This window comes from Hemibagrus wyckioides, linkage group LG26, assembly GCF_019097595.1.
Source record: "Hemibagrus wyckioides isolate EC202008001 linkage group LG26, SWU_Hwy_1.0, whole genome shotgun sequence".
Lineage (NCBI taxonomy): Eukaryota > Metazoa > Chordata > Actinopteri > Siluriformes > Bagridae > Hemibagrus > Hemibagrus wyckioides.
In genome coordinates, this window is record NC_080735.1 from 19,631,079 (window position 1) to 19,643,916 (window position 12,838).

General features: G+C 40.2%; 1 protein-coding gene across 1 annotated transcript in view; it reads right to left on the reverse strand.

The window, feature by feature from the left end:
- Positions 1–447: 447 nt before the first annotated feature.
- The window catches only part of gcgrb (glucagon receptor b), a 45,655-nt gene continuing 33,264 nt past the window's right edge, over positions 448–12,838 (reverse strand). The window contains exons 10-14 of the mRNA XM_058380689.1: positions 10,473–10,542; positions 9,437–9,525; positions 9,193–9,337; positions 3,178–3,219; positions 448–3,091 (exon numbers count right to left, since the gene is read on the reverse strand). Of these exons, the coding sequence (XP_058236672.1) occupies positions 2,738–3,091; positions 3,178–3,219; positions 9,193–9,337; positions 9,437–9,525; positions 10,473–10,542 (700 nt within the window). The 3' untranslated portion in view covers positions 448–2,737. The remainder of the gene's footprint in view (positions 3,092–3,177; positions 3,220–9,192; positions 9,338–9,436; positions 9,526–10,472; positions 10,543–12,838) is intronic.

The following is a 12,838-nucleotide window of genomic DNA, read 5'->3' on the forward strand; positions in this document are numbered from 1 at the left end:
AATGTGTAAACAGGAGCTAAATCTGGCTGCTGTCAACATTCCTTGTAAAATTAATGAGTGGGTGTGTGTCTTATGATGGGAGCGATCTGTTCGGATGACCTCCAGGTCAGGTTTTTAGTGTGTGTTTGTGTGTGATGAGAGTTTACAGAGTGTGTCGTTTGTTTCCTGTCCGGCGGAGGTGGGCGTCATGTCTCTAAAGGGCTACAGCACAGATGGAATTTAAGCGGAATTTACTGCTGATAGAGATAAACGTTTCTAACTGGAGAGCAGTGTTGGCTGGAGTCCAAGCTCCCGTGTGTGTGTGTGTGTGTGTGTGTGTGTGTGTTCAATGTTCTCTAAGTACCCATGATTTATGATCCAGTTCTCTTCAGCAACCAAGTGAAGTTCCCAGTGCTGCACATGTTTTAGTAATCATGATAAATCAAACACGTCCTTGACACGTCTTTTTATTATAATATTTTCTCTTTTTCTTTCATTTACAAATGAAAAAAGTGACATATGTATAAATAACTGTATCACGTTATATCTTTTCATCACATATGACATGCCCTGTTCAATAAAGCACTATGGGACACACATAAGAAAGCAGACACGCTGAAGACACACACAATATTATCAGCCATTTCATAATAAATATTTTTTTCCACAATGACAGCGAGCACCGAGTTTAAAACATGTGCAACTTAGAAGTCCACAAAAACGTATCAGAAGTGTGATCGTCCGAGCAATTTTTGTATTATTTTATTTTTCCCTGTGGCGTTGAGGAATTTAAGACCCAAAAAGCCATCAGAGTTTGAAGTATAAAAAGAAAATACACACAGGACGTTGAGGAGAAATGTCTTTCCCATCCTGTGTAATTTATGACCTGGACGAGAGAGAGAGAGAGAGAGAGAGAGAGAGAGAATGTGTGTGTGTGTGTGTGTGTGTGCTGGCGTTCATCTCATTATGAGGACCTGAAAAAGTCGTTGTTCTTGGTCCCTCTTACTGAAATATGATAACTCACAATGTTATAAGATCCTTTGGAATGTTTTTCTCTCAGCGATGCTGTGGGCGTGGCCAAATGAATGACACAAACGAGTAGCTGCCACCCATGAAAATAACCCCCTGTTTTCTCTAGCTCTAGTACTCCTGCGAATTAAAAAAAAAAAAAAAAAAAAAAAAAAAAGAACACCTGACAAGCTGCCAATATACAAAGTTGTGACCGTATTTACACAGGGAAGTTTTCACAGTTGATACTTGTGTAAAATTTAGTTTCAGTGTTTGATAGAGTCACTTTAGAGCCTTAATTTATTCATGTTATTACTATTAATATTACTAGATTAAATTGATTCATTAATTCAGATTTGTTTCCCCCAAACAACTTATTTTTTATATGGTTCTGTTTAATAAATTGGATTAGTGAATTTAGTTTAATGTTGAAGTCTGGTATTACTTATGAGGACCGTTCAGATTCCTGCCTCATGGGGACCAGAAAAATGCTATCAGAATGTATGATAGAGACACCGGTTAGGTTTATGATCAGGAAGCATGTACAGTTTTCTAGAGAAGAGCAGCAGCTCTTGGTGGCTTAGGGTAAAAACCCTGTACAGTGTAGAAACACACACATGCACACAAACACACACACCGGTTTCTACCACTGTGGACTTGACCATGAATAAAATATTGTGTGTGTGTGTGTATGTGTTGTTGTAGGTGTGTGGAGTCTAACTGTTACTGTTTAGTCATCACGGATGCTTTTGTTTGGCCAACAAAACCCAAAGGACATTAAAAGTCTGATTCAGAAAGGGACCATTTTCCCCTTTGTGTGGAATTTCTGAATTGTAATGACACACTGAGTGTGTGTGTGTGTTTGTGCTTTCATACATCAACCTCATGAGTACCAGAAACATTTTGACAACAGTAACACAGGACTCCATAAAGGAAATGCACTGAAACATGGATGACACTAATGAGGTGCCTCACACAGTCCACTGCCATTTTTATCCATGTGGAAGGTTCATTCGGGTCCTTGTATTGTCATAAATACACAGCTGTATGTTAGGTCAAATTTTAAAATCTAATCCTGTGATGAGATTTTCAGATCTGCCTGCTGCTTGCTCGGGGCAAAGACGAAGCCCATTTCATCAGCAGTCAATACAGGGGGTCGAACGCAAGTTTGAACATCTGTTTATTTTGCTAGAAGCCACTTTAAGTTGTAATTTTTGAGTTGTCCTACAGAATAAGTGGTCATGGGATTTTCCATAATGCACTAAGAGCATTTGTCAGTTGTAACATTCAGAATTACCGTCAAGCATCGAGTTAGTCCGAGCATGTCATGAAATAAAGTCAAAGTTTTGCGGTGTTGTGTGCTCAGTCAGGGCCGTGTGACGAGACTAGCAAGCTAGCTACTGAACAGCCTGCAGTAGCTTAGGGTTGCTGTGTTCTCTTTTCTATTTACATAAAACCACAATTTGGGATACAGCCAAGTTTACGCACCCTGTTGTTATTTACTGCAGTATGGTGGCTAATGAGGGTCAAATCGCGGGTAGAACACCACCACCCACAACTCCCACCCACCCCCTCCCTTTGCAAAACTGGGATGATGTTCACAGTGTGCACCATTTATATAGTGTATATGTGTCTTTTAGTGTGTGTACTATTATTTCACACATTTGTTATAATTTGATCATAAGAAACTATTCTTTTCCCTTTTTTTGGAACACATTATGATCAAAAACTCCAAGAGGTCAAATTTTCTTCAGACGTCACATTCCTCTGTCTCTATTGGATGGTCTTTGTTGTGAATTCGCTCCTCTAAGCAAATGTCCTCGGTCAGAGAGCTGCAGTTACTGGGGCCCTCCTGAAGCCCCACCCTGTCGATCCCTTGCGCCAGCCTCGCACCATTCCGGCAGCTGATCACAAGACGGCGGCTTTCCTCTGAGGGCGGGGCAGACGCTGCAGATTCAGGGGTGTCAGAACGTTCTGGTGGTAAAGGAGCGTTGACACTAGCGCTCTTCCCATGAGGCGTTTGGCTGTGTGTGTTGCGATATTCCTCCTCGATGTCTTTCCCGAGTTTCCAACGCTTCCATCGCTTCAACATCTCATTCTGTACCTGGACGTTATGGAGAAATGATCGATTCAAGTGAAAAAAATTGCTAACATGAAGGTATGACTTCAAACCAAAGACAGAGTTCTCACCTCTTTGTTTACAAGGCAGTACAATATGGCCACCAACAAACCCTGTGTGTGGAGAGATCAAAATTAACAAAAGCTGTCATCAACCCGCATTTTATCTAGATTATATTAGATTAGATTCGATTCAGTTTTATTGTCATTACACATGTACAAGTACAAGGCAATGAATGCAGTTTAGCATCTAACCAGAAGTGCGATGAACAGCAAATGCTTTATATACAGTAATGCAGATAATCTAATATGTACAGAATAGGACTTATGTACAAATAGGAGCAGTACTATGGAGATAATTACAGTTGGGTATAAACAGTATTATCAACATGATATACAGATGTATGTGCCATGGACATGATATACAGAATACTATGGATTATGTATAGCTAATACAATATGTACAGATAAGGGCAGATGTCCAGATAGGAGCAGTATTATGGGGATAATTACAGGTAGATATAAACAGTATTATCAACATGATATACAGAGTAATAAGTCATTGTACACATCTGTGAAGGTGAGTGTGAGGGTTTGGTGGTCTGCAGAGGTTCTGGTCGCAATGTCTTTGTCCTTGTTGTCTCTTTTTCAATGAGAGCATAAAAGTCATTTAGCTTGTTAAGAAAGGAGACATCTGTTTTTTGACAGAGACACTGCAGACGTGTTTTTCAGAGCTCCGCCAAGCTGATTTAAAATTCTCAATTTTTTTTTTATCTCAATCCAGCCCTATATTATAACTTTTTTTCCTTCTTATGAAGGGTGAACACATAACTGATAGAATCCTATAATATACTCACTTGATTTGCTTTTTATATCGCTAGTTTTAATTGTTTTCCAGAACACCTGTTTCTATGCCCATTAGCATCGCTAGCCCATTAGCCCAGCTACCACAAGTTTGTTTGTGTTTCTCACACCGATTATCTCTGTTGTTACTGCTCTTAAACACCATGTCGGTTGTGTGTCTGCCTTGGAGTGCAGGTGAGGACACATTTGAGCTGCACTCAGTGGATTTAGAGCTGGAGGCTGTGAAGCTAGCCTGGGTATGACAGCGGAAAGCCGTGCTGGAATCGTCACGGACTGACACTCACCTATCTTAGGTAAATTCACGGCGCAAAACAAATCCTCCCACAACCTCAACCCCGCGTGTTTCTCTGCCCAGGTCCATTGCACCAAGGACGCAGCCTGCCCAGGTTTAGTTCACTCCAGCACCAGGGTACCACAGAGCTGATCCAGACCCCGGTCGTGCACCTCTCCCCCTCCACCACCAACCGTCTTCGAGATCTCGACTCCGAACCGCTTTGCCCCCCTTCGCGAGATGGAATACGACGCGGTGATCATTGGAGACTCGATCATCCGGCACATCCATGCTATCATAGCTAAAGGTAAGGTGCGCACTCACTATTTTCCTGGTGCTCGTGTGCTTGATGTCGCTGCATAGGTACCCGTGATCCTGAATGAGAACATCAGAGCTGTGGTCCTCCATGCTGGCACATCGCCCACTATGAGGATCATCATGTCAGGACCGCTTCCCACGTTACAGTGAGGAATTGAGAGGTTCAGTAGGCTATTTGCTTTTAATGAATGGTTACAGTCATGGTGTCAAGATCAGAAATTAGCCTTTGTTGATAGGGAGTGCCCTAGGCTCTACTGTGCTGATGGCCTGCACTCTAGCAGAGTTGGAGCAGCAGTCTTCTCGGACAACATCTCCAGGTCTCTACGCACCATCTGACTGGTTAGTCATACCTCATATCTCAATTCTAATAACTAAGGTTTAACTCACCAGACTGATACAAGTGCACACACAGCTCATCCTAAAGAAACTGTGTCTGTTCCCCGAAGAGTGAGATCAAAACTAAATTCGTTAAAAGCACTCAAAATAACCTAATCACCATAAAACCAGAAATATGCCAAATAAGCAACCGAAAAACTATTTCTACAGTTTGGGCTTCTCAACATTATATCCCTTGCACCTAAAGCACTTATTGTTAATGAAATGATCTCAGATCATTGTCCTGATGCACTCTGCCTTACCAAAACCTGGCTTAGACCAAATGACTACATTGGTCTGAATGAGTCTACTCCGTCAGGATATTTCTATGAGCATGAGCCTCGTCAGACTGGTGGAGGAGGTGATGTTGCAACTATCTATAACAATTTTCTTACTGTTATTCAGAAAACAGGACCCAGGTTTAACTCATTTGACGTGCTTATCCTTAATGCTGCACTCACTGACATACATAATAATTCCCTGCAATCTCTTGCTCTGGCCACCGTGCTCGTAGACCCCTGGGGCCCTACGTTGATTTTCTTAAAGAATTTGCACATCTACTGTCAGATTTATTGATTAATTTTGATAGTGTTGATTGTAGGAGACATTGTAGATGATGCTACTGACACTTTAGGACTCACATTTTTGGATCTACTTAATTCCTTTGGGGTTAAACGAAACATTAATAGATTTAATTAAATCACATGGAACAGATGTCACTGATATAGATATCCTACCTCAAAGCGATGATATCACAGACCATCACCTGTTAGTGTACACACTGTAGAACAAATTAGCCGTGTCTCCCCACGTTAGAATAGAACATGGTAGAAATATTAATCCGACCACTAAAGACAGATTCACAAGTAATCTGCCAGATCTGTCTCAACTTCTTATTTGACCCCTAAATGCAAATGATCTAGATGAAGTAACTAAGAGCATAGGCACTATCTTCACCAGCACAATAGACACTGTTGCCCCCATCTGACTAAAAAAGGACAGAGATATAACACCTGCACCAGGGTACAATAGTCATACTCACACCCTCAATAGAGCAACCCGTGACCTCGAGCCAAAGTGGAGAAAAACTAAATTAGAAGTTTTTAGAATTGCGTATAAAGACAGTAGGTCCAGCTATAGACAGGCTCTAAAAGCTGCTAGGGCCGAGCATCTGAGCAAACTGATAGCAATAAACCAGATTCTTATTTAGTACAGTGGCTAGACTAACAAAAACTCACGATATCTGGAGAGAGTGTTCCACCTGTTTAGTATGGGGGATTTTATGAATTTCTTCACTGAAAAAATTGATAGTATCAGGAACAAAATAATGGATGTTCAACCTCTGACAGCATCCTGTGATCAAGTCTAGTCTAAAGCTCCACATCTAGAGCTACAATGCTTCACAGGTATAGGACAGGAAAAGCTGTATAGACTTATCACCACAGCTAAATCAACAACGTGTTTGTTAGATCCAATTTCAACTAGATTACTAATAGAAGTGTTACATACAGCTGGAGAGCCGTTTCTAAACATTATTAATTCCTCACTATATTTAGGTCATGTCCTTAAACCTTTTAAGTTGGCAGTCATTAAGACTCTTCTTAAAAAACCTAAGTTAGACCCTAATGAAATAACAAATTACAGACCGATTTCAAACCTTCCATTTATATCTAAAATATTAGAAAAGGTGGTGTCAGCTCAAATATTCTCCTTCTTACAGGAAAACATCTTTGAAGAATTTCAGTCAGGTTTTAGGCCCCATCATAGTACAGAAATTGCGCTAGTTAAAATCACTAATGACTTGTTTTTAGCTTCGGACCAAGGCTGCATATCAGTTTTAGTCTTACTTGATCTTAGTGCTGCATTCGACACTATAGATCATAACATTCTTGTAGATCGCTTTCAAAATCACATAGGTATGCAGGGACAGGCATTAAAATGGTTTAGATCCTACCTGTCTGATCGATAGCACATTGTAGATTTAAATGGAGAACTGTCCAGCGTAGTGCCAGTGAAATATGGGGTTCCAAAAGGGTCAGTTTTAGGACCTCTGCTGTTCTCAATATACATGCTTCTCTTGGGTAACATCATTAGAAGACATGGGATTAGTTTCCATTGTTATGCTGACGATACCCAGTTATATCTCATCAAAACCAGATGAAATATCTAAATTGTCCAGATTAACTGAGTGTGTCAAAGATATTAAAAGATTGGATGACCGATAATTTTCTACTTCTAAATCCAGCTAAGACAGAGATATTACTTATTGGTCCAAAAACCAGTACAAAAAAGCTCTCAAAATTCAGCTTGCATTTAGAAGGATGTACTGTTACTACTAGCTGGACAGTGAAAGACCTGGGACCAACTTGTCCTTTGAAAATCATATTTCCAATATTACAAAAACAGCTTTCTTCCACCTTAGAAATATTAAGTTAACTAGTTCATGCATTCCTGACCTCCAGACTGGACTACTGTAATGCATTACTAGGTGGTTGTCCTGCATCTTCAATAAACAAGCTACAGTTAGTTCAGAATGCAGCTGCCAGAGTTCTTACCAGGTCAAGAAAATATGATCATATAACCCCAATATTATCATCCCTGCATTGGCTACCTGTTAAGTTTAGAATACAAACTAGCACTACTTACATACAAGGCTCTAAATGGTTTAGGGATGATTTTGTCTAACATCTAGGACTTTTTACACTATGTTTTTTGTTTCCTATGTTCGGTAAAACTGCTTTGAGACAATGTTCATTGTTAAAAGTGCTATACAAATAAAATTGAATTGAACTGAATCTGTGTCATTCAGGGTGGAGTTGCTGGGCTTGTAGTCACTGATGGCCTGAATGCCCTGCCACACATATCGGGGGTCGGAATTGGAAGTGTTCCTCCACCTTAAGCTTGTAGAAGTATTTGGCCTTTTTGATGCCCCTCGTAAGATTTTCCCTGGATGTGCTGTAGGCCTGTGTGTCACCTGATCTGAAGGTGGTGTTGTGGGCCTTCAACAAGAGCCACACCTCCTTGTTCATCCATGGCTTCTGATTAGGGTACATGGTGATCTGTTTCTCCACAGTAAAACTGTCATTGGTGGTGATGTAGTACAATACAGAAGAAGTGTAGGTGTTAATGTTGGTATGAGTGCCACAGGTGGCCTCGGAGGAAAACATGCTCCAGTCTGTGTGCTGAAACCTGTCCTGAAGTACAGAGTCTGCTCCCCCTGGCCACACTTTGATGGTCCTCTCTGATGGCTTCACACAGTTGATGAGAGGTAAATACTTGAGGGTAAGAAACAAAGAAAGGTGACCAGACTGTCCTATGTGGGGGAGGGGGTCACAGTGTAGGCTCCAACAATGTTTGTGTAGACGTGGCAGATAGAAAGGTCTACACTTAATCATAAGAAACTCCAGGTTAGCTGAGCAGTGACTTTCAACAGTGACAGAGTTCGTGCACCAAGCTTTGTTGACATAAATGCACAATCCCCCACCTCTGGTCTTACCGGAGTCATCCACTGAACTATCTGCCCAGAGTGTGTGGCATCCAGCTAGCTCAATAGCATTACTGGGTACTCCACTGTGTAGCCATGTTTCTGTGAAGATCATGACATTACAGTCCGAAAGTCTCTTGCTATGGGTGATGCCTTTGTCTCTTCACTGCCTGTGAGCACTTCCACCCAGCCGGGTAGGGTGTGTAGTCTCGAGTGTTCTGGAGATCTCAGGGATGAGTCGAAGATCAGTGATGAAACTGTCAGAGTGTCATAGACCGATATCCAAAAGCTCTCGTCGGGTGTAGGATGTTAATGCTAAGCTGTTCTGAGTGAACAGACCTGAGATAAGCAGGAAAAATTCTGCAAAATCGCAAAAACTGGGGAGACGCTGAGCCTTGCATTGTGCACACACCGCCATCTTGGTCCAATCTAATTAGCTCAAATGGCTTAACCAGTACATTTTTTACAACAGCTTATTATTTTAGTTTAAGTTTATTTACACACTGATGATGAGGAAGAGGATGAGGACAGGTAGCTAAGTTATTAAGCTAGCAAAAGCCACCTGTTACAACTTTGGCTAGTTAGCTACATTGCCAAAAACCAATACATTTAACTGAAAAGCAGATTCTTATAACAAGAGCCAAACCAGAATACCAGTAACCACCTGTGGTAACTCTGTATGGTTAGCTAAACTAGCATCATCAATAAAAGTGCAGATTGTTACAAATTTTTACAAACAACCTTTAGCTTAAATAATCACTCTTTGAGCTCTGACCTGGAAGGAGCTGAAGAACAGGTCATAGAAGAGGCGAATGAGCCGCAAGAGAGATTCTCTGTCCACAGACTCATCGATGACGAAGGTGAAGAGGATGGCATGAATCCCCAACAGTGGAATCAGTGTAAGTGTGGATTTAGCCAATCTGAAAAGGAGAATACAAACATTATTATAATTTTATTATATTACAGTTTGATGCATGATATCTTTCATCAACCTACACAGGACGTAGTGAAGTCGTTACCTGAACTTATAGTCTGTGTACCTCATCTGATGAGCCTTAAGTTTGGACATCAGGATCTTTATAATTCTAATAAATATAAAGAAATTAATCTGAGGAAAGAGAGAGAAAGGGGAGAGAATAGAAGAAGAAGAAAAAAAAGGCTGTTTGTAAGGCACATTATTCATGCAAGCACAACAAATAAACTCTTAAATAAAGGTTTTGGACTCTAAATGGGTGTGCACTCGCTAAGAGAAACAAGTGTGTGTGCTGTGTGAACCTGTTAGCACATATGTTAGCAATCTGTTAGCTAGTTAACACTGTCCAACTGGCGAAAATTGGGGAACACACACACTAACAACGGGGAGCCGAACTTGTTTACAAGAGCAAAACTGAGCACAAACTTTTGTTTTTGTGCGTCATCCACAAAAGAAATCTGGATATATCAAAACCGGTAGCTGTTATTCACACCATATATTGTGTTGACCAAAGTTTCTCTTATTTACAGCCCTGGGCAGATGAAAAGGTGTCCCTCAGAGTACACAAGTGCAAATAGTCAATCACACTGCAGTCTTTCCAGAGTCTGAATGCATAGAAGCAGTGGGTGGAGCCTCTGAAATGCAAGTAGGTGGATCAGTGACTCTAATTTACCCCAGGAATGAGTGTTTGACTGTGACATCCCTCATGCCCTAAAGGGTATAAAGTGAAAATGAACGAAGGTGTACAGAGATGTAGGTGGAACAGTGATTAAGAACTTCTTTCCTAGTTTCTTCTACTATTGATTGCTGCTTTTTCTAGTTTCTGAGGTCATCTAGTTTCGTTTATAACACCTCTGCCTGCCTGGGTTCAACTTCAGCGGACAGATTGATCTGTCAACATCACACACATCTTCTTCAATCAGTTTCCCTCAATATTTCCATCCTACACCACGCTGAGTCTGATTTCAGCCCTTCATATTAAATTAGCCGAGTGACAGGAGATGATACATCCCGGCTAGTGTCAGTTACTTTCATAACATTTCAAGCAAAAAAAAATAATAGAGCTATCCCGTATGTCTTACCAGATAGGCAAACAGGATGGGTGAGCGGATGATCCACCAGTAGCCCATGTTTACATTCTTCTCCCAGCATCTGCACATGCAACACAAATGGGATTCAACAGCTGTAAACACATTCCTCATGTGACTGAGTCCAGATCATACACTTGTTAATCACTTCATACACACACTGTGGTTCGGCTTCTAAATACATGAGGACTTCAGCTGGTGCTGGTCAGCATGTAGGAGATGAAGTGGAATGATATGGAAATAGAAACCGTGTTTCATTTATTCTGTGCATTTAATGACAATCAACTCAACAAATCTTGAGCAGGAAGCCTCAAAGGTTCTGTGTAGCACCTTATAACCAAGTAGAACCCATTGCAAGGATGCTAGGAACCATTAAACATCCAAAGATAGTCTGTGCCTTGAGGGTTTCTTGGTGTCATTCCACTTCAGAGAAACACTTTAAGATTCTATGCAGATCCATGTGAGCTTCCAAGAAGTGTTTGTCAGAACCTTGATAGAACACGAGAAACTCTTAAACAACTCTTAAGAAACCCTTACAAATGAATTCTTAACAATTTAAAAAAAAAAAAAAAGAATATATGAAGGTCCCTCAAGTATTGTTCCAATTGTTCATCTGGAGGAACCTTCCAGTGTTCCATGTAGAATGTACTACAACAGTGATTTTCCCATAAGAAAGTGGAAAGGCCAGCTAAGAAGCCTGAAAAAAGCTGGCCCTTTTCGAAAAATAAAGGCTCCAGAAAAGGTTCTTTACTGTGATCATGTAATTTGATGGATAATTTGTTAGCTATTAAGTGAAGAATTGTTTCCTACCTTTCCTTCATTTCTAAGCTATTTCTGAGCCAAGTTTTTTTTACTCACGTCCATTCATTGTTTTTTTGCCTTTGTCTTCAAGCTAGACTCGTACATATAATCCTCAGACTAAACCTAATACAGCTAAACCTTGACTTACAAGTGACTCAACTTACGAGTTTTTCGAGATACGAACCGTCGCTCGGTTGATTTTTTGCTTTAAGATACGAGCTGAGATCTGAGTTACGAGCGAGCGAGCTTACGCCACCCGCCACTTGGTCGCCCAGCGAGCATTCAGTTCACGTGGTTATCTCTCCAGGTCGTGTGTTGGCGCTGTGTAACAACACTTCAACGACACCTCAATCATTTTCCAAACATTTTGAAAGGGAGGAAGAAACAAACCTCCTTGGACAGGTGTTTATTGAAACGCCCTGCAAGTGAAAGCAAGGAAAGTGTGGAGAAAAAGGCTAAAGTCAGTGAAGAAGATGATTAAGTGAAGTGAAAAATTTTTTTTTTAAAAATAAAAAAAGTAGCAATTAACTTTAGCGATAAAGTGTAGCATAGTGTATAAGTTAAATTTAGCAATTAATTGTAGCATTAAGTGTGTAGCGAGTAAGTTACGTTAAGCGATAGAGCACGAAATGAAAAACTCCGCCAACCTCCTCCGCCAATCTCCTCCCCCTCCGCCAGCATCTTCGTCTGATCTTCAACGTAAATACACTTAATAAAACCAGTTTATTTCTTTACATTCTCTTTTATTATGTATTATTATTGTTTTATACATTATTTGTTATTTATAAAGTACATTTTTCTTACTTAAAAACACGTAACAAAAAAAAAAGGTGTGGTTTTTGGGGGGCTGGAACGGATTAATAGCATTTCAATTTATTTTAATGGAGAAATTTGATTTGATATACGAGCAAATTGAGTTACGAGCTCGGACACAGAACCAATTAAACTCGTAAGTCAAGGTATTACTGTACACACTTCATCCTCTCAAGCCTGATTCACAACATTATTTACACAAACACTATACTTCTATTAAAGTCATTTTTCATTGTAAATATGCAGTGCTACATGGAACTGGTGAAACTTTTAATCACACTTCTATAACTTTCAGAATAACTTTCATGCCGTTTATTCTAGGCTGATATTTACACTTCATTATCTCAGTTAAATGAACAGCCTACTGGCAGAACGCTTTCTAGGCCATGCTAACTTTTTTTTCATGCTAACATCCCAGATCCTGTTTTGAACTAATATTATCATATCTTGTTGGATAAACTGACAGAACTAAACTAGTTTTTGGTTCAGAACAGCTTTATTTTCTAACCTTCTAACACCTCTGTGCTCCTGCACCTCCCAGACTGAGCTCCAGCAGGTTATTCATGTGGGCAGGAAATGATAAAAATAAAATCCAATTACTTCCCAAATGAAAAAAGCTATTATTCATTAGCTAGAACCTGAAGAAACAAAAAAGACACCGATGGTATTCTGAAACATAACCATGGCAACCAGATCAGGTGCTTGTTATTAATGTTGTAGCAAATTTTAGGTTTATACAAGCTGCA